Below are 27,084 nucleotides of genomic sequence, written 5' to 3'. Positions count from 1 at the left end.
TTTTCTGTTGATTTTATAGGCATTTGTCAAGTATCCCTTAGGAAGCATGTAACAAGGCAGAGGAGGGGAGTGCATGTGTGTGGTAATGTCCAAACTATGCAGTGTAGGTTTTTTTGTGTCCAAGGTTTGGGACTAAAAAAAATAAAATAAAAGTTGTTTATGCTTTCCCTTGCCAACTGATCTTCTTCCTTCCCATCCAAAGTTCTCTGCCTCCTATTTCAGTCAAATCTAGTGTAAATATACTCATCTCTGCTTCTGATTAAAAACATTTTGCACCTATTAACTTGGTCTGCTCAGATAGAGAGCTGTAATTTTCTAAGCTCTTTTTCTTCAAATGGGAATTTCAATGTATGTTGTCATTCTGACTGTAACTTTGAATGTATCCTTTGAACCATTTAGATAAATATACTAAAAGAGAACAAAAGTTAAAGACTCAAGGAAGCCTCCCAATCATGTAGATTTAATTTCTGTATGTAATCAGGCCTAATATTTGCTTGGCATTGAATTGTCTTTTGAAAATAGATGTGCTTTTGCCATTCTATTTTCCTGTTAAAAATTCACAAGTTTGACTTGTGAGCTGTCAGCACATGAAGTAAGTTTACTTCAGGAATTGTTCATGGATGACTAGATTCTTTTCTTAATGAAAAATTGCCTTGAATAAAGTGTATGTTGGAGGGATATGAAATGTTTAATTAGTATGACACTAAATTTTGGGTTAAATGTGTTCAGTAGTCCCACACTGGCATTTTGCAAACATGACTACACCCTCATCATCACATTAACACAGGATTAACCTTATGGCACAAAAATTCAGGGATGGTGAAATTATGTTTTCTTTCCCTTCATCCTTGACTGTGATCTAGGATTATAGCAGGAACCAAATAAGAAAAATAAAAAACTGGGCAGCATGAGAAGAGTTTTAAGGTGCCAAATGATGAATAAAGCTGCAAACTTTACATTCTGGTAGATGTGATAAAGCAGAATTGCATAAATGCACATTTTGCTAGCAATAAAATAATAGAATTTGAGGAGCAAAACAGAGGGAGAGAAATTTGTAGTTTAGCTTTAACTTTTCCATGTTGATCAACCTATTGTAATTTTCTCCTGTTCTTTTTGTCAAGTTACTGTCCTCCTCTAAAGCATGTGTGAGACCTCATCTCAAACACTGCTCTGGTCAGCCACATTCACAATTTACACCAGAAAGGACACAAGTTAGTGCTACCACAGTGCCCAGCAAAGTGGATCCTTCTCTTGCAGAGGTGACCCATAGAGTATGGCTTGGCCAAGCCTTGGGCTGGGAGGGAGATTTTGGTGCATGGGCAGTGCAAGGGAAGCCCATGAGGTCTGAACAGCTTTTGTGCCAGAAACTGGAGAAGAACCTGGGGAACAGAAGAAGTAGGGCAAAAACTTTATTACTTCAAGAAAGAAGTTTGATAGGTTTTAGAAGTTTTGTAGGTTCTGGGGGACTTGAACTAATTATCAAAGAAGTCCTTTCTATCTCTGTGTTCCTTTGTGTCCTAGATCTTAGAAAGGCAACCGTGTGTCTCTTTGTGAGGGTCTGTCTTTTTTCTTCTGCTTCAAGAGACTCCTATCTCCTAGAAGGCTACAAGTTATTAGAGACATGGGAGCATATAGTGTGCTTCAATGAATTTGAAAGCAGAGTATATCAAATATCCTCATGTAGAAAGGCCTTTGAGTGAAGAGTTGTAGCGCAGAATGGAATATTTTTTATCTGCTGGATTATCAGGTCAGAGTAGTCCTCAGCTGCACCCTTTTTTCCCAGCCAACAGGAAGAGGTCTGTGAAATATTCCCAAGTGCCAGGCAAGGTCAGTAGCCAGTGATACACTGAAAACAAGGAGTGTGCCTTTGGCACACTATGGTCTACAGGATGGCCTGGATTCAGAGAGCAGACACCTGATGATTGCACTTAGCACTTGACCATTAGTTGCACAGCCCTTTCCAGGAGAAAGTTTTAGAGTTTAAGAAAAGTGAAATTGCTGTGTTTATGCAATGGAGGCAGCTGTGAAGTGTGCTGCCTGTTTGACTGTTATCCTGATCATGAACTGGGATTTTTGGGATGGGGAAAAGTCCCCCACATCTCTTCCTGAGAAGCAACATCTTGTTTCTGACATTAGATTCTCCCCCAGCCACTCGCTGCTCACTGGAAAGGTGTCAACAGGGATGTTGTCTCAAGTATCACCTAGGATCCTTGTGCTCCCAGGGTTTCAGCTCCTCCTCAGACAGGCTCAAAGCCCTCATTTGAAAGCCCTGCCTGCTTTCTTTCAGTCCAGCAGCTCCATATCTCTTTGGATAGCAGTCCTGTGCCAAAAATCCAAATCTCAGTTCCACTTTGGATCCCACAGAAGGTTATTCGAAGGGAAGTGTTTGGGGTAAGGAGTTTTGGGGTGAAGGAACAGGCATTTTGTACAAAATTGGTTTGGTGCATATGGCATGACTGGGGAGGAACAAAAACCTCTTTATTCACATGCAGGTGGGTCAAAGATGTGGCTTGCTTTCATCTTTTCCTGGGGAAACACGTCCTTTGATAAGGGGAGGTGTGTGTCTATTACAAGACAGCTTTATGTTATGCAGGGCAAATGGGATGACATTGTGCATCAGCAATGAGCTCAAGCAGGAGTATCAGAGGTCCCAAATGCTTTAGATGAATTACCCTTGGAGAGTAGCCATTACCCTCTCCACACGTCACGGGTGTTGATGTACAGAGGTTTAACCCAGCGTTCTTCTGTCAGGTCATCAATATATGACATTGAATCTGCATCAAAGCTGGATACAGAGTGAAGTTTTCTTAAAATCAATGCAAAAAAAAAAGCCTCTAAACCATATTTCTTTAAGACAAGAGCAATGAAAAAACACGCTTTGCTGCGTAAGGGTCCTGTCTGCTCCGTGTTTTGTGTCATATCAATCTTGGCTTTTGCTATTTCATTAAAATTCCCAAGCGGTCAGAAGGTTGTTGCTTAATAGATTTAGCATTGGCTGGCTACATCAATACTGTGTTTAGTCACATTTGTTTTACTGGGGACATCTGTGCGAAGAGTTTAGCAAATATATTCATTCATTTGAGAGGAACCTGGTGCACTTTGGACCTTGACTGGATGGTGGTCTCGTGTACCTCAACATTTCCTTCAGTTAGAGGCAACTTCAGGGAGTTTTTTGCCTCAAGTGCCTCTGTAAAAATATTTATTGCAAAAAAGAATTTTAGCTTTTCTTCCAACTGATAATTTCCTTTTCATGGTCCTGTATGGAGAAGGGATGTAACATAGAATATACAGTTCTTCCTGTGAAAAGATGGGTGCTTTTGTCTCTCTGTGTTGACTGAGAAGAGGGAATTGCCCCAAATATCAGAAATTCCCATGGGATGAAAATCCAGACTATTTTTCTGACAGTGACCTTGCAAAATGCAGCATGTGGGTGTGGTAGGCACTGCTGTCCTCGTGTTAATCCCAGAGTTATGGGCAGGCTTGCTTGGTAGTTGAGCCCCAGTAAGCTATTAAGAAGCTTTCAGAGAATGCAGGCATTAGTATTCAGTGAGGATATAAAGCATCATCAATAAAGGAATAATATTGATTATGTCTCTTTAAGGTGCTTACCTGCAGATATTTTCACATTTAATTCGAATATTCCTTTCCCTTCCTTTTTCCATAAGTAGATGCTAAGCTGTTTTAGGCAGAGATATCAGGACTACTCCTTGAGTCAAACCTGTGTGACATCATCAGGTTTGTAGCAAAAGGTGTTAGGGTGACAGAAGAAACCTGATCTTCCTGACACTGAGGTTCATCCTACCACACCAGTCCTGGCTGCTTTTCCACAGCTGGAGAGAACATTTCAGCATTCTTTGGGAATAGCAGAGACTGTGAGAAAGTACCCAGAGAGCAGAAAGAAATAGATGCAAAATGAAATTACTGTAACTGTCTGTCCCTCAGGTTAGGGGAGAAGCTGAAGAGAATCTGAACTCTGCCCCAAGAGCAGGATGCAGTGAAAATGAGGATGTTGCATGTTTTCTTGTGGGTACAGTTTAGACATGCCACCAGTGTAATCTCTGTGCAGTCATGGGTCTTAGAATTACCCTCTACCCTTTTTTGAACCACACTGCCCCAGCACAGTGCCAAAACTATAGGGGAGTCTTCTGTTTGTCTTATTTTTCAGGTTTTTTTTTCCTTTTTATCCAAATGATAATGCAATGGAGACAGACCATTTCATAGCCTGCCGTTCTCTCGTGCTTTTTTCCCCTTGAAGAAAGTCTAAAGCTAAAATATCTGTATGAGTGTTTAGTCTTAGGCTGAGTTATAATTGCACATCCTTTTCCAGACAGTTTGAACACTTAGAATTAAATACACCACATAAATCTGACTGTAAAACTTTATTTGCACTGCATTACTTCCTACCCTGTTCTATTTGAGAATAGCAATAACAATAATAATGACACCATTCAAGAAATTTCCTAAGCAACCCCTGTTTACAAATACAGAAGTGGAAATTACTTGTTGCTGATTTAAAACTTACTGTTTGAAAACACCTGCAGACACACCCAAAATGTTTGATTCATCTCCAGCTCTTAAAATAACAAATCTTTTCCTCAAAGCATTTTTTTTTAGTGCAGAATACCACAGTATCAGGCTCAAATACTCAGAAACATTTCTTTTCCTTTTTCTATCAATTTAGCTCTGTGTCACATTTCCTTTCCTTGAGGGTTATGCTCTTGAAAGATGTAAGAAAGAAATATATCCCATGGAATATAAAGAGGCCTTCCCACTAGCTGTTGCTTCTGGTGTAACTGGCTGAAATGTGATGAGAAATATGTGTACCTGAAATACAAGGAAATTCAGCTCCAAAATTAAGAACCATGGAGAATCCACAATTAGGATATTGTGATATATACTGGACATCTTCATCTCTGCAGACACACTGGGAATAAAGTACATTCTATCCTGTCACAGCAGAATGCATGAGTCAAAGCTCAGGATAAACCTGTTGCTGGGTTGCAATGACCTCAAACCAAATCCTTCTCAATATCCCTGCCATCAGTAAAACCATGTATCCTCTAATTTGTAAAATTCAACAAATTCACTATTTTCTAAAGAAATTTTGTTTTCATTCAGTAAATTTAATATACTTTTTGCCTTTTCCCTTTTGAAGGTAGGAAAAGCAAACTGGTGAGAGAGCAGCAACCTTTCTGATGGGTTGACAGTGCTGTGTGTGGCAGTTGGCCCAGGACCTTCTGATGCCAGTCCATTTGGCCCTAGAAAAGGGTCTAATCACTTTGGCAGCTCTTTTGTTTTGAGGCTGCAGGACTGCAGAATGCTTTATCACCTGCCCCTTTCCTGGGAGCTGCAGCATCCAGCTCCAGCACTGTATGTGCTCTCTTGTGGAGAAAGCAGGGGTGCTTTGTGAACAGTTTAGTGTTACTTCTCTTTTTATTTATTGGTATTAAATGAATTCCACATGGGTCTCTGTAGGTGTAAAGCTTGGATGGAAAAATAGGAGGTAGCTGGAGTTCCTGGCATACACCACAGAGGATGCAAAGTTGGTATTTGTGAGATTCCTCTTCCTTTGCAACCCTTAGGCAGAAATCTCATCTACCCTTTGACAAGCTGTTTTGGTGTAGAAAGTGTGGAGCAACTCTGGGAAAGAAAGTGACCTTTCCCTTGTCTTGTGAAATCACTGTGTTCTTATTACACCTTTTTTTTTTTTCCCTTACTCATTTCTACCATGGTTTATATGAGTGCCTCTTCTAAATGCCAGAGCAGCAATAGCCATTTTAAATATGGTTGCAATTTCATGCCCCCAAATTTCCTCCGTTATCTTTAATCTTTGATCATTACAGTCCCTCAATATAGCTTTTTGGTAAGCTGCAGTTTTTTATGTTACTGCTGTTTAGAATTAACTGGTCTGCTTCCTAAAATGCCAAATGTTTAATCAATACATATCCTACTGTGTATAATAAATACATTTCTGCCATCATTTTTGAAGAGAGAATGCTTTTGCTTTGAGCCAAATAGTTTACAAAATGGCAAGGAAGGTATTTTGTTTTTTGGGCTGGTTGGTTTTTTTTTTAATAGATGCTTCATGAGACAGGGCCAACCGGTTGATCAGAGCAGAGAAGTGGTACTGAAATTGAGGGGTGGGGTGGGGGGAGAAGTCTTTTACATGAATTAGTTAATTTTGAACATTTGTTACATTAGCATTCGCTCCACTTCAGCCCATTCATTTCTTTGGATTGCATTTGTTTGCTGGGTAATAATTTGATAGAGTTGCAATAAACTAAGCATTAAGAAGTGGTTTCGTGTACTGGAGTGTGCAATAGGTAGGTAAAGTTGTTGTTTGTGCTCTTTTCCTAAACTTTGGAAGAAAAATCTCATTTTAAACTTGTAATAACAGAGGCTGATTACTTCCCATCAGCTCACTGGCTTCCAGGGCAGAATTTTCAGACTGATTATTGCGTGCACTGCTCCACTATAAAGTACAAGGTCTGAAAATTAAAGTTGGACCATAAGAGATTTAATCTGAAATTTTATAGGTCTCTAATCCAACAGTTGTTTTGTATTTCAGGCTCCAAGTATATTATCAGGGTTTGGGGGAAGTTTTTATTTTTTTTATTCTTTTGTGTTTGAGTTATTTATTTATTTGTTTGCAATGTCTTTAAATTATGTTTAGGATTACAGCCAGGAAAATATTGATGCTTTTTCTCCCCATCCCAAACTATAGATTAGAAACGGTAAACAAAGTTGTTACACACTGAAGAATAAAGACTTGGAACGTGCTTCAAAAGGAGTAATTTACTTGGAGCTGGATGTCCTATTTAATCCTGTAAGTTGAAGTATTTTCTTTTTGCTTATCACTGGTGTAAGAAAAGAGCAAATCTACAAGGACAAGGCGGGGGTGATGCTTTTCAAACCAGGAGCCAAGCCAGAAAAGTCCTGTCCCCATTGCATCTGGTGCTGGAGGGATATTTGATGTTGTGATTGAAGAAGATTTGGGCTATCAGAGCTGTGGCCTCTCCAGGTGGATGGGACAGAGAAGGGGCAATTCTGGAGGGACAAATAATCCACAAGCATTTTAGGAAGGAGGTGCTGATTGCTGCAGCCAGGCTTCAATTGCAACAGCCAAAAAAGGGCTTCAGGTTCATTTTATTATACATTACTTTTAACACTTCTCCCCCAAAAAGCTGACCCAGGCTGTTCTCTTCCCAGGGTGTTGACAGGAAAATTAACGAGGCATGGACACAGTGCTTAGTTTTTAGGTGGCTGAGTCAGTCTCAATCGTTTATGCCTTCCAGCCTTTTACTGAGTTTAACTCCTATTTATTAAGGCCATCGTGGGCTGTGCCACAGCTCTGCTTCTGCTGAAGTGAGTCCAGCCTCGCCCAATTTAACTTGTCTGCAGTGGAATCACAGATTGGTTTGGTTTCCAAGGGACCCTAAAACTCATCTCATGGGCAGGGGCACCTTCCCCTACACCAGGCTAGTCTGAGTTCTGTCCTGAATGTTTCCAGGGATGGGCATCCACCCTCTCTGGCCAACCTGTGCCATTTCCTCACCCTCCCCATTGTAGAAAATATGTAATAAAAGCAACTCCTATGTCACACAGAGACTGAGAGATGCTGAAATTCCTGATCTTCCTGAGCAGTGCTGGTGCTGCTGAAATATAAAACTGAAATAACTCCTGTAAAACTACATGATGTTATTTTTATTGGGTTTTTTTTTTGTTTGGTTTTTTTTTTGTTTCTTTCTAGATAAAAGCAAGTATTAGAACATTCAAGCCTCGAGAAAAGCGCTTTACTGAGGAGAACCGCAAATTTTCTAAAAAGGTGAAAATTGTGTCTAGGCTTTTGCATCTGTGTTGGGAAGATTTAAATTGCTGTAGCATGGTTGCAAGAACAAAACCTATTTATGCATAAAATGCTGAACACATGTAAATTCAATGTATTTCTGTATATATTAAAAGGTTTGTTTGTGTTAACACAAAATTGCTTTCTGATCTGGCTTGCATCAGTAGTTCTGCTTTGTGCTTCAGAGTGGGGAAAATGATAGCTGTGGGTTTTGCACAGTTCGCAGCACTTAAAGCTCAATGACAGCCTTATTCCCTTCTCCATGAAGGAAAGCTAAGTTCCTTATGTAAAAAGTCCATAGGATTTTCCATAGGAACAATGGCCATTATTCTTATTAAAATTGAGAGGCCTTATAATAAGTCTAAAAGTCCCTGTTTATTTTTATGGACTAGTTGGAAACATGCAGAAAATAGGATCAGACTGCATTCTCTCTGTCCCTTTTTCTGTGACATTGGTGTATTTTAAGAATTGAATGAGGATAGAGGTAGATTTGTATAACTGTTTTATTTAATTCTGGCATCAGTTTGTGCTTTTTTTTTCTCTTTTTTTTTGTAAGAGATGAGGAAAATCTGGAAGGTTTGGGTGTAATCAGAAAGCAGACAGGAGCTGCTGAATGTGTCTGAAATAGAGGCTTTATTTGTAATATGTGTCCTGGCGTGCATTTGTAGCTTAAATTATCCCTGTTTCTGAAGCAATAGTAGGATATTAGTGTGTTTGATTAAACTCCTCTTCTCCTCCCCTCCTCCCACTCAATATTTATCAGATCTTATCAAGAAATGTTGATCGCGTGAAAAAAATCACCATGGCAATATGGAATACAATACAATTCCTTTGGAGCTGCTTTCTCTGGGAGTCCACAGTAAAGAGCCTGATAGCATTTGTGGTAAGTGGATTTCTTCTTTTACTGCATGGGGCTGAGTGATCCAAGATCTGGAGTGTTCCAGTGCCTCCTCCCCACCAGCACCGAGCCTGTTCTCCTTTGCTGTTGCTGTTTCGTGGCTGCAGGGCAGCTTGGGCCACACTGGGCCTGATGGGGATGGAAATGAGACCTTGAGGAAAGCCTTTCCTCTTAGAGCAGAGGTGTTCACCCCCTGCACCCAGCACTGAGGATGTCCATGTCCCTGGTGGGTGATGCCACCACGGGCAGGCTGTAAGTGTGTGGTGACTTTGGAAATTTTAATTATTTTTATTTAGAAACATGGCAGCTGGTGGGTAGGAAAGGCAGGAGGTGGTGGCCAAGAGGGTGATGTAAGGAGATGCTTTTGGTCTCAGTGATGCAGTGAGCTGATGGGTTTTATCCCTTCCATCTTCCATTGCAATGAGGCATCACTTCACTGCAGGTTATCAATTCCTGCTCTGCCTGTGTTGGCATTGCCTGTTGCAAATTTATTGTCTGGCTGTAATAATACATTGTTAAAAAAAAAAAAATAGGAGAAGGCTGGTCAGTGAGTTATACTGCATTCTGCAGACAAAAAGCCAAGTTCTCCACCTGCCTATCCTGCTTTTCATCTCTCTCCTTTTTTCCTCTTGGTAGTAAACACCCCATTTGCAGTTTTCTCATAATCCACTCAAGCACAAAAAGATTTTGCCTGCTCTTTACTCTGCAGTGTGACATTTTCTTCATGCTTGAAATGTTTGGCATGCCATTAAAGGTTGAAAAAATCGTTTTATGGTGGTCCAGCATGCAGAAAGAAAGTTTTTGACTTGAGTGTTTATTAAGCAATACAACATCCACATCTCTAAGATTTTCTCTTGTGTTTACTGTCTGTGAATTGTAAGATGCTTAAAGGCTTTTTTAAGGAAAACACTTCAGTGTATTTGCCACAGATGTGTAAAATAGACCAATCTTGATTGAAAGAAGTTTCAGAACAAGGACAGAGGAGCTGTCTTCACTCTGTAGGACAGAGGGATGGCTCACACAGATGAGTGGGTAGGATGAAGAGGGTCTTTTCTTTCTAATTTTATGTCTTCATGTTTCTTGAAGTTCATTCAGAAGATATTATATTATATATCTTATATATAGTTGATGGCTGGAGAACAGAGTAGTTGGTACCTCGCTGAAGTAAGAGTGGCTGTGCAAAAGAGTTCTGTGATTGTGTCCAAGGAAATCAGATGGATGTTCATGCTGGGGCTGGAAGGAGAGGGTAAAATCCCATGTCCATGTCCTTCCATCACTGTACAGCAGGAATCTAAGCACATATTTAAAAGGATTGCTCTTTTTTCACCAAAGTGCTTGTGAAGTTGCAGCTGTCAAGTTCAGTTTTCCAAAACTAAGAAGAAGTTTGGAACGGGTGGAGAGGCAGAAAAATAAGAAAGTGGTAAAATGGGTCTACAGAAAAAAGAATTTATTTCCAATGAAAAGGAGTTTAAGCAGGGCACAAGTTACAGGTTGATAACGTCTTTACTGGATACCATAATACTCCTGGTTTCCTGAAAGGAAGTGGGTAATGGGAAAGGAATAAAAATACTCAACTCTAAGAATAATTACCACAGGCTTCTTCTACAACCCAAAATTTAAGTCTATCTGATTTTTCTCACATGGAGATAATTCAGCTCTGGCACTGAAAATGAAATGCTAATTATATATTTCTCTCTCACTATTTCCAGCATGAGTGTTCATAGTATTGAAAATACTCACACAGCACAGTAGGTGCAGCATCCCTCCCTGCCCAGTCTGTGTGGAAAATCCACTCCCATGTGCTGGTTAAAAGATGAGGTGAGGAGGATGCACAAAGCTTCTCTGCCCATGTTTCAGCTGGGTTCATGAATCTCTCATTGGTAGCTTTGATGCCAGTTAAGCCCTCAAACTAGAAAATGTGTTTTTTGAGAATTATTTTCCCTTATAGATGATGTCCCTTGGGCCCCTGGCAATTGCCATTGTGATCTGGTATTTCCCCTGGTTTCCCCCTACAGGTAACCCATGCCCCTTCTTCCAAGGGGGAATGAAGTGAGGGAGGAGGAGGAAGACATCAGACAGTGTAATCATGAGAGCCTTGTTTTCCTTAGCAATCAGACAAAACCCACTGCCAGACAGATAAAATATTTGTGAGGTGGTCAGAGGACAGCAATAGCCAAGGACAGGGAATATTTCACCTCCCTGTTTTAGTCTTCCCTCCCCATTAGTGCCACAGCTCGTGAGTGTGACAAGGACATCAGCTGCTTTTGGGGGATGTAAGAAAATAGGGGCAGGTGAAGAGGGAGGAAACAGAGGACAGCACAGGCAGGACATGAGAAAAATGTTCTCACTCTGTTTCCTCATTTATAAGATTCATCATCCCAGGGTAAATTTCTTTATTAGGATGTAATGGTGAGAGGAGACAGTCCAAGAACATGTTAGTAGATGAATTTTTTTGTGCTATAAAAATGTAATCACATTTTTCATCAGCGTTCTGTGCTTTTAATCTGATGATTTTTCATCTGAGTTAATTGTACAGACACAAAGGACACTGGGCTCTGCTGAAGCACATGTAAAATCAAGATTTTTTCAAGCTCAGAGGTTTAGGAAAGAGGGTTGAAAGGGAGGTGATAAGAAGAGTAGAATTTCACTTTTGGTGATGTTTGCCCTGTACATAAAGGGTTTGGTGGAAATGGTGTTACACCATTAGAGAAAACATCCAGGGTCAGAGGAAAGGGTCACACATAGGATTTCTGGGTTCTTCATAGTTCACTTCTCTTCACTGGTCTGGTGTGAGAAATGGTCACACATGGTTGTGTGTGCCTGGGAATATCAGGAATATGTTGCCTGTAGAGTTGACAGTGTTCATATACCAAGAGATACCTTTAAGCACTTGGTGTATTCTTCTCCACCAGTTCAGTGTTTGGGAGGAATTGTAGATTTTTAAGACCAAAAAGACTTTCAAACATTCCTTTCTGTCTAATCTTGGTGTAGTTATCTCTGTATTCAATCCAATCCGTTGTGTTTTGATTGAAACATATGTCATAAAAATATATTTATTTTGAAGATCCCTGGTCACATAGTGCAGTACATCCCTGTATGGTCTTTCTCGTGTGCCTGACACACTTCACATCCTTCCTTGGACAATTTTTTACCAGTTTGCAGTCTCAGTGTTGTAGTTCTAGCCTGGTTCTCTTCACTCCTTCCTCATCACACTTTTCTCCATTGAGACATCATTTCCACACAGCATTACTGGTGTCCAAAAAGCCAGAGCTGTGTGGTGCAAAGTGCCTGGGGAATATCTGCTCACAACTCAGCATATAAGTCTGATTATAACCTCTTTGTTTTTCCCACTCATGCATACAAAAACTTGTTTTCTTACCTTCCTGTTGCACACTTAAACCAAAATTTTTAACCTTCCTTCTGTATGCAAACACTCTCTGCCTGCTGTGCTTCCCCTTTGCTGGTTGTGGAAGTGAAGTCAGTAAAAACCAAATCATTCTTACTGTACTGTATGTATTTTAAAAACATTTAAAAGTTAATTTTAGTCACAATGATTTTCATAAGGAATTATGCATCATTGCACATTGTGCTCGTGATTTTATACAGCATAATTACACCTTCTATTGACAGTTTTCTCTGCATTAATGGTAATTATGCCATTTAATGAAATTACAGTAATTGCATTAAAAATATAATCTGGTGCGAATTAAAAGGATATATTGACTGGAATTTTTACTATCATACATATATTTTTTGAAAGTTTGTATGATAGTTGCAAGAGATGTTGACAGGATCAGGCAAATGATGGGAAACCAGCCACCAGAGCACCTCTGGTGTGCCTGGCAGTGCTGCTGCTGGATTCCTTCAGGGTCCCTGCACACTCACCCATGCCAGAATGCTTCATTTTCACTGGCAGCATTTCCCTTTCTATCAGGTTTAGGCTTCTTGCTGCTCCAGGCTGCTGCCAGGGTGGGGAACAGGTGGGAGTGATTTTCCCAGCTCAGCCCTTGCTGGCAGCAGGGCCAGCCAGACAAGGAATGCACAGGCAGTATTTATTTATTTTGCAGTGACATTGCACTGTGTCTACTAATTATTTTATGATGGCTTAGTACTGGGAGGAAGGGGAGGAATGTGTGGTGATGCAGCATAATGAGTTGGAGACGTGGGGCTTCTGGTCAAACTCACTGCAGCTATTTCATGGTGGGCAGCTGGGAAAAATGACAGGCACGGGGTCATTTTGGAGCATTTTGGGCTTCTCAGAGAGCTGGCTGATGCAAGAGTAAGGAAGCTCTTGGGGCTGTGGATGCAGCAGCACAACCCAAATGTTTTGTGCTCCTTGCTGCAGAGGTGGGGTTTTGCCTCTCTTCTCCCTTGGGAGCTCCAGAGCTCTTTAAACCCAGTGGGAGCTCCAGGATGTTTGGATTTTGGCACTGGCCCCTTGGGCTGTGGGAACATGAATGATGGGGAGCCCCAGGGCTGGCTGGGTGAGCTGCAGGGATGTGCATGGCTCTGCCAGCTTGCTGCAGGTCTAACCTGGGCAGTAGCAGAGAGAGGACAGAGCCTGCAGTGAACTCCTGGGCATCTCTGCTGAGGGTGTGATTGAGCACTGCCACCTCATCCTGCCTGCCACACAGCCCAGCTAAACTCATCTCAGAGACAAGATACCAATCATCTTATTAGACACGAACAGTTTTTGATCCCTATTGAGCTGGGCTATATTTATAGTGATGAACTACAGGCAAAAGGCCTTTTGCCTATTGACAGTGTCCTCTAAAATTGTTAATTGCCTGTCAGTGAGAGGGAAAGTTTCTTTACACCCTCAGGAAACATATTTGTTAATTCAAAATCTGAGCCTTCTGGAGTTTACTTGGGGTAAATCTCTCATTCTGTATGTGGACAAGTGTCTCCTGCATGTTATAATTTGGCTTTCCCAAGCAAAGCACAAAATGTTCCAGCCCTGATTGTACTGAGCATAATTCAACTCTGGACATGGTAACAATATATGGGTAAAACATCCAATTTAACTCCTGCATTGTTTTGCAACACAGTGATTTATTTTATTTTATTTTTCCTTTGATGGGAGGGGAGTTACAGATCAATAAGAGGAAATTCTTGGGAAGAAAGTTTCACAGGGAACATGAGAAATCTATGGAGAAAGGAGACCAGTAGCAGCTATGGAATAAGATAGAGACTGAGTCACCAAATCTCTCTTGCACCTCTGGCAAAGCAAACAGAGAAGAGAGGTTTAATTTAAGTGAGTATTTAGCAGTAGGTGGTAATAACTCACTCTTCCATAGGGTGGGGAAGCAAGATGTACTCTCACATGAGCTCCCCTAAAATATTTCTTGTTTTCCCTGTGGATTGTCTGCTAATTTTGAACAAGAACAAACCCTGATACAAAGCACAAACCACCCTGCCATGACTACATGTGTAACTGATGAGAAGGATATAGTCTTTTTTTCTCCCCCTCTTTTTTTTTTTTTTTTTTTTTTTTTTCATCCTCACAGCTGAAGACGAAATATAAATCATTGTTCCCAAACTATTCGGGAACAGCATTAAAGTTATGGTAGATTAAAATGTCTCCACATTAAAAGCTAAATAAAATGAATAGATGTAATCCTAAAGAGAGAAGAATGAGTATTCTTCAAACAGTGAATAGAGAACTTGGAAGAAGAAAAAAACTTAAAAAAAAAAAGGAAAAAAGTATTAATGCAAAAGAGATGGTCTTTACATCCGCATTACTGTAGAGCTTTTGCTAAGGGCTGTTCTCAGCCCATTTGCAGCTTGTGTTTTGCTACAGTTTTAAAGAAGCAGTCGGCAAAGGAAGGAAGGCAGTTTCTATTTAAATAGGGGAGCTGTAAAATAACACTGCTACAGAAATTCGTTCATGTTAAGGCTAGAGCTGGCGCTGGAGGAGCAGCAAGAGGCAGGTTTCAGGAATTTGACCTAGTAAGTAATTCTTCAGAAACCCCAACATTTCTTCCCCTTTCCCTCTGCACACCCCTGGCAAAGGCACACCTTTGAAATCGCCGTCTCTGGTGAAAAGGCTGCAGGGGTGTGTTTTTATTTCGGGCTGTTACATGCCAGTGAAAGCATTTTCCTGGTGATGGAGGGAGCGTTTCCATCCTGCTTGCCCCGCTGCTGTGGCAGTGCCTGTGCAGGCAGGGCACCAGTTCTGCTGCAAAGCTGTCAGGAGCACGGCACCTGACACAAGTGGCTGCTCAATGAGAAACAGGCTTCTCCAGGCAATTAAAGGAGATGGTTTCACCCTTTCCCCAGCAATTTTTACATTTCCACTATTATTCTTCTGTGGTTGAGAGGGGAATACAGTTTAAGCTTGAGATCCTTTGCTTCAGCAGTTAAAATTCCTGGAATAGCAACAGTGATATTGACGATGCTGAGAGACACACAGCAAAGTAAACACATGTTATTTCCAGCTCTTTCAAAAATGCAAGAACAAACAAGGACAAAGTTAATAGGGAAATAACCACTTTGAGCCTTGACAACACAATAAACAAGATTTAAAAAGCAAAGTTTGAAGCTTTGGAGTCAGGGTGAGATGGAGCTGAGCAGAGACCAGTACAAATATCCCTTTTAACTTAGAAAAAGACGGATGGCCTTATGTTTCCAGCTCAGGAGTTTTGGGGATTTGCTTCTTACCAGTAAAATGTTCCAAATAAAAATAAAAAGCAGAGCTATGTTTTGCATCTGAGAAGGCATTTCCTCTGTGTGTGCTTAACAAGGCATTTACCCTATATAGCAATTCCCTTGATTTTGGGGTTGGGGATCTTCCTCTTAAATTAATGCTGTGCTGATATTTTTGAGGCTTTCTGTGTCATGTACTCAAAACTTGAATGCATCACATCCAAATGATTCCCTGGGCCCTGGTAATGAGAGAGACCTAAATCACTGCCTCTCACTCTTTAATTGCATTTTGTTGGGTTTAATTGATGATAAAGCCTTTTAATACCTTGGCTGTGTGTGTTAAATTCTGTGGTCCAAGTATTTGGGTAAAAGAACAGTCCTGATGTAGGATAAGCCTCTGTGCAGCTGGCCAGCAGGAATGTGTGTGCAGGCATCTAGTTGAGAATTAAGTCGAGGAGGAAGAAATTCAGCTTTGTTATAGGATGTGGATTTATCCCTAGAAGGTGTTGGTGCTAAGATAGCTAACTAGATATGTGGATCTGTCAGTCTCCTGAACCAGATTGGAAATGTAGTTTTCATCTCTTTGGCTATTTAATCACAGCCCACAAAGCCAAGATCAAATGTGGATGCATTTTATCTAATAATAATAATAATAATAAAAAAAAAAGGCTCTTTCTAACTAAAACCTGAGCTATCTGCATCCACAAATCCTCCTGCCTGCCTTTGTGCTCAAGTTGCAACCTGTTGGAGAGCTCTGCTCAGTGCTTGCATTTCCTGCTAATTCCATATCACCTTATTTTATTTTATTTTTTTTTCCTGGTGGTTGAAGCCTTGTCATTTGTTTCGAAGCTGTCATTTTTATTAGTCTCCCTGGCTGATCTTTTTGGGCTCTCGTCAGGTGGTGTGTGTTCTCCATTGTCTGCCTGGTCTTGGCAAGCTGCAGGTCCTTTTATTGCCATATGACGTGGGCGTGCTTGCAGCAGTAGCCTGTAATTATACCCACCACAGGTGACAGCTACAAGAGAGCTTTGGTAATAATTTTAGCTGCCTGATCTGATGTTTATGAAGAGCAAACCCTCTTTGTGGTCTGGCTGGAGTTTGCTATATTGTGTTGTACTTTCGCTGTGTGATTTATGAAGCCTTTTTTTTCTAATTTTTAAAAAATTTATTTTATTTTTCATTTTTCCTTAATATATACCGTCTTGTGACTTTCTAAGTCCTGAAGTTTTGCAAAAGATTGTTGTTGATCTTGTGCTATTTTGTACTTTTCCTATTTATTTTTGCAAGCCTTGAATTTATTTTGCTTTGTTCAGCAGAGTAAAATAATACTCTTGCCTGTTGCTGGGTTTATTTGTATATTTAACACTGCTGAACTCCTGTATCTAACACCTTGCTAGCAGATATTCTGTGTTCTCCCAACTGAGAGAGTAATAACATATTAGCATCAATTTTTTTTTTTTTTTTTTTTTTTACCTTTGGCTATTATTTATCTGTATTAGAAAAGGTGAAATTTTCTCTCCAGTAAGGCAGCACTGGTTCCTTTACTCCCAGCAAAATTGCAAAACTTGGATTATGTCAAAGGTGAATTTAGCTCATGGTTTTTATGATTATTTTACAAACCTCCATTCTCACTTTAGGAATTTGCCACAAAAATTTTGGATAAGGCTGAGTGCCCACTACCTGAAAGTTGTCTTGTATTTCTTTTTGCAGTTTTAAATTCTTTAGAGGAGCTTCAGATTAAAACTCATGGGCATTTTCAGAATTTTTGATTCTTATCACGAGATTCTGACTTGTAATTCTTCTGCATTGAATGGCAGGTTGAAAACCAAGACAAATTTATCTGCAATAATTTGCTATTTTATCTGATCCTAAAGAGATGATTTTCCACGTCAAGATCCAGTCATTTTCATTTTCCCAATTTGCCTGTTGCTTTTTCTGAAAGTTCACTTTATTCTTAGACTAGAAATCACATAAACAAGGATGAAATTAGTATTCTGAGTTGAATGAATGTTGCATCTGCGTGAGACTCATTAAACAGGAGTGTGAGACAGAAGCTACTTACCCACCACTATTGGAAATACCAGAATTTGAGAAGCTTATTTGTAAAATTCCCAAAGTTGGCATGGATTTAAACTCTGCAAGCTGTATGGGAAAAACATACGGCTCAGCCCAAACAAACAAACAAAAAAGGCAGGAAACCCATGGCATGTAGGATGAAAAAAGTATATATAAGGAAGCAAAAATTCCATTAAAATTAAAAATTCTTATACTTAGTGTGTCTTTTTCTCATCCAAAGCCACAGGTGTATTGATTTTCTTTCAGTCAGCTTCTGCTTGGGTTTGATTATTCACATTGCTTTGACCTGACACGTCTTAGAAAGTATTTTAAAGCACTCAGTTTTACAGGAAAATTGTGGACATTGACTACTAATGCCCATGTCATTGGTGGAACACCCCATCAGTATTTTTTTGTCTTTTATTTTTAAAAAGGTAGATTTTTTTTTAAATTTTTTTTTTTTTTTTAAACGCAAATGTAAGCTTAGAGCGACACTGCATTCCTCTGAAGCACAGAGGAAGTTTTTATTCCAAAATAAAGGAATAAGTAGAGACATGTCTGTAGATGGTTTAAATCACTGTAACTCCATCAGCTTCAGCAAACTCTTGTTACTTAACATCAGTTAAAAAATCTACATCTTCGTTTTGGGCAAAAAATCCAGTGTGAAAAGAATGCTCAGGTTTCCTGAGAGGAGGAAAAGCCTGTAGATGGCGATGGACCCTCAGGAATGAGCCTGCTCTGGCATTCAGCCTTTTGTCAGATTTTTCTGGCAGGTTTTCTTTCTCTTGCTTGAACTATTTTATTTTTAATTTAATTCACCCTTTCTCTCAGTGCTAATGTAACACTAGTTGCAGAAATCGTGACAACTGGAAGAAATTTCCTATTTGAAGGTAATGCAACATTTTGGTTTTATGATGGAGACAGATACACCTTGAGGGATTTCTCTTAAGGCGTTCTACTTGTCGGGCTTTTTTTATTTTTTCTTTTTTATTTAAAATAAGAGTTGGATCCTTTACAAGTTCTGAAATAAAAAGAGATTAGTAGAGAAGCTGCAGAGCAAATACATTTTTTTAAAAGCCTGTTCTCATTTAGCTTTACTTTTCTTTATTAGTAACTTAGATGTGCTTTAACTTAGAGGTAATTCTTAAGTAACCAGAAAGTTTTTGGGTTGTTTGAGGATAGCAGCAATAGTAAAAATACCTTAAATCAGGGTATGTCTCTTCCTTTTTTTTTTTTTTTTTTAATTTTCAGTTGGAAATAAACCTGGAGTAGTGAGATGACTGCAAAACCCCAGAAATCTGATGAAAAAAAAAAAATCTTTACTATTAATTATGTATGAATTTGACTGCTTCCACAGTAGAGGTTTGCACTGCTACCAATAACATCAATAGAGTTTTGATCTCTTCCCCCAGAACTTCATGAAAATTAAATCTGTTATTCTTAATTGTGGCATCCACACTATAGTCAAGCTTAGCTGATTTCTTTTGTTTTTTTGGTTTTTTTTTTAATTTTTTAAAGGTAGCGCTATGATTTTGAGAAGTGTTAATAAATATGTAAAACATGTAGTGTTTTGTACCAGTCTAATATGCTGATTTATTTTACCTTTAGCATTACCCATGTAAAGTCAGCATGTTTTCAGAGAGATGAGTGCCAAAGGTGAGCAAAAGTCTCCACTAAAACAGCCTTTAACTACTTTGCTAGCTCAGGTTCAGAACTTTCTACTTTTGTTTTGGGAGAAGTCACTGTCTTCTGTACTTTCCTCCAGCTTTCATCTTTTAATGGAAGAGAAGAGCAGCACATCTCTGTATCAAAGCCAATTGTCAGCTTTCATTAGATGCATTCTATTGTTTGTTCAGATTAGAAATAACTGCATTACACTTTGACTTTGAAGGCTTGCTTGTTTTTAAATGTACTGGGTATATGTGACCTTTTTGTCATTTGTGATGCACTTGGCTTGGCAAATTTGAGATACCCATTTCAACAGCAGCCAAACCTTTTTGTAATGCAGGTACTCCACAAAAAGGCACTTTTCGTAGGTTTACAAAAGTAAAACAAAATCCTGCTGCTAATGAAAAGCATTATTAGCCTCATCTAAATATTTTTAGCCATAAGGGTACCTCAAATGCTTGCATGGGAGGGAGAACCCCCAGTGCTTGGGGAGACTGCAGCACCCAATTTTTGGCAGGGGGTGAGAATCCAGTGAGCTGCTTTTATCCTCCCATTATGTATTGGCCACAGGAGATGTGGCTGCTGTCAGAACATGATGGCAAGAAAGTCTAATTCCATTAAAAATTTGCACTAAGCAAATTTTCTTAAAATGTTTAGAATATTAAATGGGAAATGCATAATTGATACAGCAGCATTAGCTTTTTTTTTTTTTTAACTGAACATGCCCATCAGGAATGAGATGATGACTTGTTCTAGCAGTTAAGAAAACTTCCCCAGATACTTCCATGTACACATTTGGGAAAATTATTTGCAATGATATATTTCAATTTCCTTAATAAACTAGACCTGTCTTCCTAATTCCCTTTCCCTTAAGTCCCTCTGCTGGGGTTAAGAAATGAAGTATTTTGAAATTATTATCAGATAACTGTTTCTACGAATAAAAAACTAATCTAAGCTCTTTTTAAAAAAAAAAATAGATTTATATTCCAAAGCTGGGAAATAAACAGTGGCAGTAGAAAGGAAATATGAGATTAATAAAAATGAAGACATTTTGCAGAGCTACTCTGGATGGTTTTAATCTTGTTTTGTTTCTTTTTCTTTTTTTTTTTTTTTTTCCCCTTCTTCTGGGAAGTAGTACTTCTGCAGCAGCATGCATTGCAATGAAAGCAATTCCTGCTTTCTTTTTTGAAAGTTGTATGAATACTGGCAGAGCCAGTGGTCCTTTAGTGCCCAATGAATCCTGTCTCACACACTGATACCTGCAGTAAGACACACAGAGTGGTGATGAGATCAAATGCTCTGGGTAAAAAGCCTTGGGGAAGCATTATGTGTCTGAGGTCTGATCTATTGTCTGGGAGGTCGGAGAGTGTTAATGCACTCTGCAAAGATTAAACTCCCTCTCTAATTGCTCCAACACTTCCTTAAAGGATTTAAACAGTCGGGAAAGGTGATGCTCCTTGTCAATTTTTTGTCTTCTGACAGCTGTTGAAGTTTATCTGTCTTCCCATGGAGACCACTAGATCATGCAAACCAAGCAATGGCAAAAGCACAGCCCCAAATTAGGACTGAGAGCAATGAATGCCACTATTTACAACTATTTCAGCTTTTAAATACTGTGAGTCCTCAGACCAGGGTTGCTCCTGCATTGCCATGCTACTTACTTTTGGCTGTAGGAGTTCCTGAAGTCCCATGTAAATTTAAACAGCTGAATTTGATGGAAGTCACCCTTTTTAATTCAGAAGTGCTCACGTTATGATCTCTATCCCTTATTGCTGGACTGGTGCTTCCCCAGCACATCTCAGTGGGACTCACAGCTTGTTCATCCCAGGGCAGTGCCACACCTCAGCTACTCTGAGGCACCCTGCTATTTGCTCCCAGCATTTCCCTCTCTCTCACTAAGTCTGATCAGCATTTGAGATCTCTTGGTCCATGAAGGCTGAAACAAAAAATTTACTCAGAAAGCTGGTGAAGCTCAAGGCAGGAAAGTTTTTCTGCTTCTGAACCAGAATGTCCACACTGACAAGTGCCTGAACCCCAACGCTGGTTTTGTGAAGCAAAATAGAAATTTGCCCAGCGGATCAGCACCACTTAAAAGAACTAATTCATTATTTAGCAGTCTAGATATTTGAAATAGCTTATGCTTGCAAAGGATGCTGATTTACTTGGAAAGTACTTTAAGGGCAAAGGATGGAAAAAAAGGTGAATGTTACTGAGAAGGGAGAAGCATGGCTCCAACCCAGGAGAACCTGGGAGATTTGATATTTCTGCAACAAGGCCGTGGTAGCCTCACGTTCACAGCAGGGTAACATTACTGTAACAAGAGTGGAATTTGACCCATCTTTTTCGAAATGCCCGTTCCTGTTTCACAGACAGATGTGAGTGTGTCCTGTTTCACTGCAGCTCACACAATGTGACAGCTCTGCCGACCAGAGAGCCATCCTGTAGTTATTTTTTCTGGTGGATCAGAAGCTTTTCAAGTTAATAGTGTCTGTGTTTTTGCTAGTCTTGTAGCATCTAAATGTGTTGCTGTATCGAATCCATTTCACACATAAATGTATAAATATGACCTATATAAATATACATATATTCAATGCCTCTTTTCTAGACTCTGAGCAGATGAGTAATACAGCTGTTCAAAGGAGAAAAGGATTTTTTCTCTCTTTCTCTCTCTCCGTTTTTTTTTTTTTTTTTTAAAGCCCTCTTGGCTCTGAATCGGAAATTGAGGAGCAGAATTCATCAAGTGTATTCTGATCGTTCTCAGATGGGTAGTTCCTCCTTCCCTTCCTGCATAGCATGTTCCTTTGCACTGTTGCTATATTACATGAAATGTTTCATCTGTATATAAAAATTAAAAATTCAAACAAAAATCTGGCCCACATGAAGAACAGGCCCTTTGGGCATATGGTTCATTATGCATATTCGTTTAATTACTAAAACACTTGGGATGTCTCTACTGCCCTTGCTTTCAACTTGCAAAGTTGGATCTGTTCTGCAGCACAGAATATGTTGAACAGGCATGTGTCATAAAGGACTTCAGTTTTCTCCTACTTCAAACTCTATATAATGTTCTTGGCTGAATCGTTAGAATTTACTGATTATTAGTTCAATCTATTGCATCAAAACAGCATTTCGGGATCTCTTTTCTCTTAACACCTTCTCTAACCCCAAAAAAGCAAGTTTTACAGTGGTTCAGAGTTGTGTTTAGTGTTGAAGTAATGTGAGACTCAGGATTTAGATTTCAGGCACATTCCCACTAAGCACCTAAAGCTGCATGTTGAAGCTGTATAACTTTTATTAGCTAGGAAGGGATTGCTGTGATAGTGTGACTTTAATTGATTTTCAGGGCAAACAGGTGGTGATGGTTTAGGCATCCCCCAGTCTCCTGCCATTCCTAATTTGGAGTAGCACATATAATAGCTTTATTAAAATAAACAATCTTCTGGCTTTAGTTTAACCTGAACAGCTGCCTGGAATTGCAGGAGCCTTGCAATTTTTTTTTTTTTTTTTTTTTTTTTTTTTTTTTTTTTTTTTTTTATTTTTTTTTTTTTAAGATTATTCTGTGTTTTGGAAAGCAAGATGCTACAGGTCTGCTAGTGGAAAATCTCTATTACATAGTCATGCTGTCAATATACAGGGGGTGTTTTTGTGTGTCACTGCTGTTAGCTTACAATGGTAACATATCCAGGGTATAATTACAGTGAGCCTCACTCAGCTTCATGCATTTGTTCTGTAATGCAGCAATTTTGTCACACTGCAGATGATGAACCTGCTGGAATTGTTTAAGTGTTGTGTAATCACACTGTTCCTGGTGTCCTGGGTGTGTGTCAGGTGTGGGGAGGGCTGGGGGTTCAGTTATGAACTGCATTTCTCCTCTTCACTGTGGGAAATCTATCCCAGCAGATGAAGAGACTTTCTGGGCTCTGGCATGGGGCTGTGCTGGGGAATCCCAGCTACATCTTAAGGACAGTGAATAAATAATCTGGATTCTTTTCCTGAAAGGATATAATCTCACTGCTTTATATGTGCTTTAGAGGTGTTTTTAGATTTCTGGGTTTGTGGTCTTGGTTTACTGGTTTGTTAGTTCAGGATTTTTAATTTTTTTTATTGCTGTTGTTCCTTTGCTCTGTTTCAGTTTGGAAATGTTTTCTTAGGACTGGAGGTTTTGGAAAAGAGGGTACCAGGCAATTTTGCACCAATGGTGTTGCAATGATCTATTCCTCATTTGACTGGGTTTACTGCCAGGTTCTCTAGAAACCTGTTTTTTGATTTTTTTTTCTTTTTCCCCCTGTGCCAGAGCTGGAGATGCCAGGGAAGTAGCCTTATGTGTGCTCGTCACTGAACACAGTTTAATTTAACATGTTTGCTTTATTTGAGAGCCTTTTCCTTTTACTCATTCAGCTCTAATTTGCATTATGAACACGAAGGAGGAGTCATTAAAGTAGTTTAAACATATCATTTAAGATTCTCATTCTTTACCAATTGGAACCCAGTTGAGAGCCCAAATTTAAGAGCATTTCCACCACCCCTCCTTCTGCTGCTGAACAATTACGTCACCATCTGTCCCTTGCTGCTAGTGTTTCTCCAAATGTTAATAAATATATCTCCAAATAAGTGGACATTTATCAGCTCAGCGAATGATAATTTTTTTTGTGACCCTTTTAAGGTGTTCACCTTATCCAGAGTAAATGAAATTTGCCTACATTTTTGCCTTCTTTTAAATAGCACAAATATTTTTTTTCTGATGCTTTTTGGAAGAATTATTTACTATAAGATCAGGCTTTTAACTTGCATAATGCCTGTCTTTCCTGCAAATAGATTATAACTTTGTGTATGAGAATAATTCCATAGCTATGACCCTGATGATAAACAAACCAAAACATTAGAATTAAAAATGACCATTTAATTTATCTACGATGTAAAACAACAGATTTTTTTTTTTCTTGCATGTCATTCCCTCTTTGTTTTGGGATCTTTTCCAGTCACCTTGGTCTGTGATATTATCCCTCCTAGAAATAGCATGCAGATTGATTCCCCTGACCCATCCCCTGAGGATTACCCCCAAACAGAATACTGTTGTAATTTTTTTTTTTTCAGATTTTAAGCTTTATTGCTTGAGGGTCTTAACTGTATTTTACTTGGCACAGGAAATGTAAAATACGTTAGATAAAAGCATGAGGGAAAAATTAGACCAGTCAGCATGTTGGCAAACAGCTATTCCTTCAGTGTCTGCCGCCTAAAAGGATTTGAAATTTTTTACTCTAAAATTGTTGTATGTACATAAATATAGATCCCAAAACTCGTGTTGGAACTGATTTTGTTTTAACCTCTCTTAGGGATTAGGGATAAAGCAGGAGCCACAAGAAAATTGGACAGGGACACCCACTAGACTCGTGGGCATTGGCCTTGGGGGTTGAATGCACATGTTTAGAGGACAAGGTGGCACCCCCAGTCATGCACCCCTTTGGTTGGAAATTGTCATCCACACTGACCACTGTGCCAGGTAATTGTCAAATAGCTGGAATGCAATATAGAAATCGTAATTTACACACAGACTTTGCAAGTGGTAAGTTCAGTGAAATAAATTTAGACTGAGTGCCTCTTCCCTGACATCCTCACTGCAGGAATATATCCATGGATCTTGGTTCCACTTTTCTAGGCTGGGTAACCTCATTAATGTAACTAACATAATCAGAATAAAAGGAAACCGTCGCTTTTTAATTAGCTCAGTTTTTGTTTTGTTATTTTCTCTTTCTGATTCCAGGCATTGTTATGAGTAGGGAATAAATCCATTGAACGTGTTAATGACAACAGTAATTCAGGCTCAGAGTGGGGACATTTTGTAAGTGTTTGCAGTCTTGAGTGTAGCATCCCAACCTTCCCTGATGGAGTTTCCAACGGCAGTGTCCCAAGAGGATGGTGGAGAACAGATTGCAATATTGTCAGCTCTTCTGATTTCTTTGCGACTTTTGCAGAACATGCTTCTTCTTCAAGCACTATTTCTTAAGAGTCCTGTGATTGCACATGAATCACAGCTTTCATTTAAAACACAAATGAGTCTCTACTTCCTACCAGCAGTAGAGAAAATGAGATCCCCCTGAAGAGTCTAAATCAGGCAATGACAAAAAAGGCCCTAACACATATTGACTTAAACAGTATGAGTGTTTTTGCGTGTTTTTGGGACTATTTTTGTTGGTTTTGCATCTTTTTCTTTTTTTTTTTTTTTTTTTTTTTTTTTGTTGGGGGTGGGGAGCGTTGGCTTTTTTCTTTTGCTTTTGAACATTTAGTAAAATTGTGACCATGCTGACCAGAGTTCCCATCCTCCTCAGGCTTTATTCTTTTACTCCTTTTTCTTGTTGAATCCTCACACGATACAAATTGTCAAGCACAAGTTGGGTACCTCCCAACAAGTTGGGGCCCCTTTTTCCCCTTTGAGCTCATCCTGAACCATTCACTCAGCAAGATGCCGTTGGGAAAATAAGAGTTGGGATGTGGATATGGCAGCAGGACATGGCTTTGTGTCATTTAGCCTATGCAGACAACCAGGCTGGGCCAACATGACTTGCTGTTTGTTATCCAAAGCATTACCTGAGGAAACAACCCACTAGGTTAATGCACATGGTAACAAACTGTGCAAACATATCCTTTTATTTCTCTTTCTCAGTTCTGTGCAGTCACATGTTAGGCAGACTTTTTGGGGCACAGCTTGATTCTTTGGTTTGGCTTTTTTGGATGTTGAAGTGGATTTTTTGTGTCTTTGCATTTGGATTCCGGTTGTGCTTACACTTGCTTCAAAGAGCTTTTAGCCTCGTGGTACACTCTTAAAAAATTAGTAAGTTGTACGCAGGTGTGTGGAGCAATGCAGAGATAATTTGTAATGTGGCATAAATATTTAAAGCCATGTATTCCTCCAGGTCATTTTTGATTTTGGTGGTTGCCGTTCAATACAGCGCACGTTCGCGCCGCTGTTGAGATGCTCCCCGTTCTTCTGCCAGGGACACAAAAAACAAATTGAATCTAAAGTAAATAGGTTTCTTCTGCCAGTGCTGGTTTATTTAAGTATAATTTTTCTTCCTGCCATGTTCTCTATTGCTGCATTGCAATGAGGGAGTGACTCTGCTCAGAACTGACCCTCCTTGAGCTCCAGTGTCGTGGCTGTGAAGCGCAACAAGAGCACACAGGGAGGTGAGGGAGCATCAGGTGGGTGTGGGAAGGAGAGTTGCAGTCACAACGACTCTGGAATGCATCTTTGGAAGAGGATCTTTATTGTAAAATACACGCTGCATGGTTTCCTCAACCTTTTTTTCCCATGCTGTGAGATGGGGCTGTATTAAGATAATTGCTATTCTTTCTAATGGCTTCTTTTTTTTTTAATACTCTCACTACTCCATGCAAAGCCAGCCCAAGAGCACAAGCCTTATTCCTGCACTCCCATCAGGCTGGGCCCTCACCAGGCACCCTGATTTTTGTCAGTGGAGCTCAGCACTGCTGTGTTCCTGCATCCATATTGCCCATATCTGGAAGAGATGGCTCCATATGCACAGCTATATTTGCACATAAGCACAAATGTACTGCTCCCTGTGAGTGTGTTCATTCTCTCCTCTACTCTTGTACTCTCCCTGTCTAAGGGCAGGAATAAGTATCTGTCAGAAATAATTTGTTGTTGACAGGCTTATTGCCTCCCAGGGATTCGAGTGCCCTTTTGGGGAGCCAGTATCTTATGTTATTGGCTAATATCCTGTATTTTGTCTGGAGTAGAGGGACTGAAAGCTTAGAAATCCCCCAAAAATAGAGAATTTGTCCCTGAATATTTATTCTCAAAAATGTATCTATTTTTGTAGGGTTCATTTGTGCATACATGGCAACTTGAAACTGTGAATCCCAGAAATAAGTTAAAAATACAGAATTCCTCTCCCCTGTAAATAAGGAGAAGCACATCTGTCTGTCTCAAATAAAATTTTCTGATTTGGTTTGG

The 27,084-nt window shown here is 39.6% G+C and overlaps 1 protein-coding gene across 3 annotated transcripts in view; it reads left to right on the top strand.

Annotated features, from left to right (window-relative positions):
* Positions 1–27,084, top strand: part of MCTP2 (multiple C2 and transmembrane domain containing 2) — a 351,696-nt gene that overhangs the window by 297,759 nt on the left and 26,853 nt on the right. For all 3 annotated transcript variants that reach the window (XM_079318155.1, XM_079318154.1, XM_079318156.1), the window contains 3 exons: positions 6,725–6,826; positions 7,751–7,825; positions 8,610–8,729. In XM_079318155.1, the coding sequence (XP_079174281.1) occupies positions 6,725–6,826; positions 7,751–7,825; positions 8,610–8,729 (297 nt within the window). The remainder of the gene's footprint in view (positions 1–6,724; positions 6,827–7,750; positions 7,826–8,609; positions 8,730–27,084) is intronic.

Source organism: Erithacus rubecula, assembly GCF_903797595.1.
Source record: "Erithacus rubecula genome assembly, chromosome: 14".
NCBI classification, from domain to species: domain Eukaryota; kingdom Metazoa; phylum Chordata; class Aves; order Passeriformes; family Muscicapidae; genus Erithacus; species Erithacus rubecula.
This window is presented reverse-complemented; position numbering and strand designations above follow the sequence as displayed.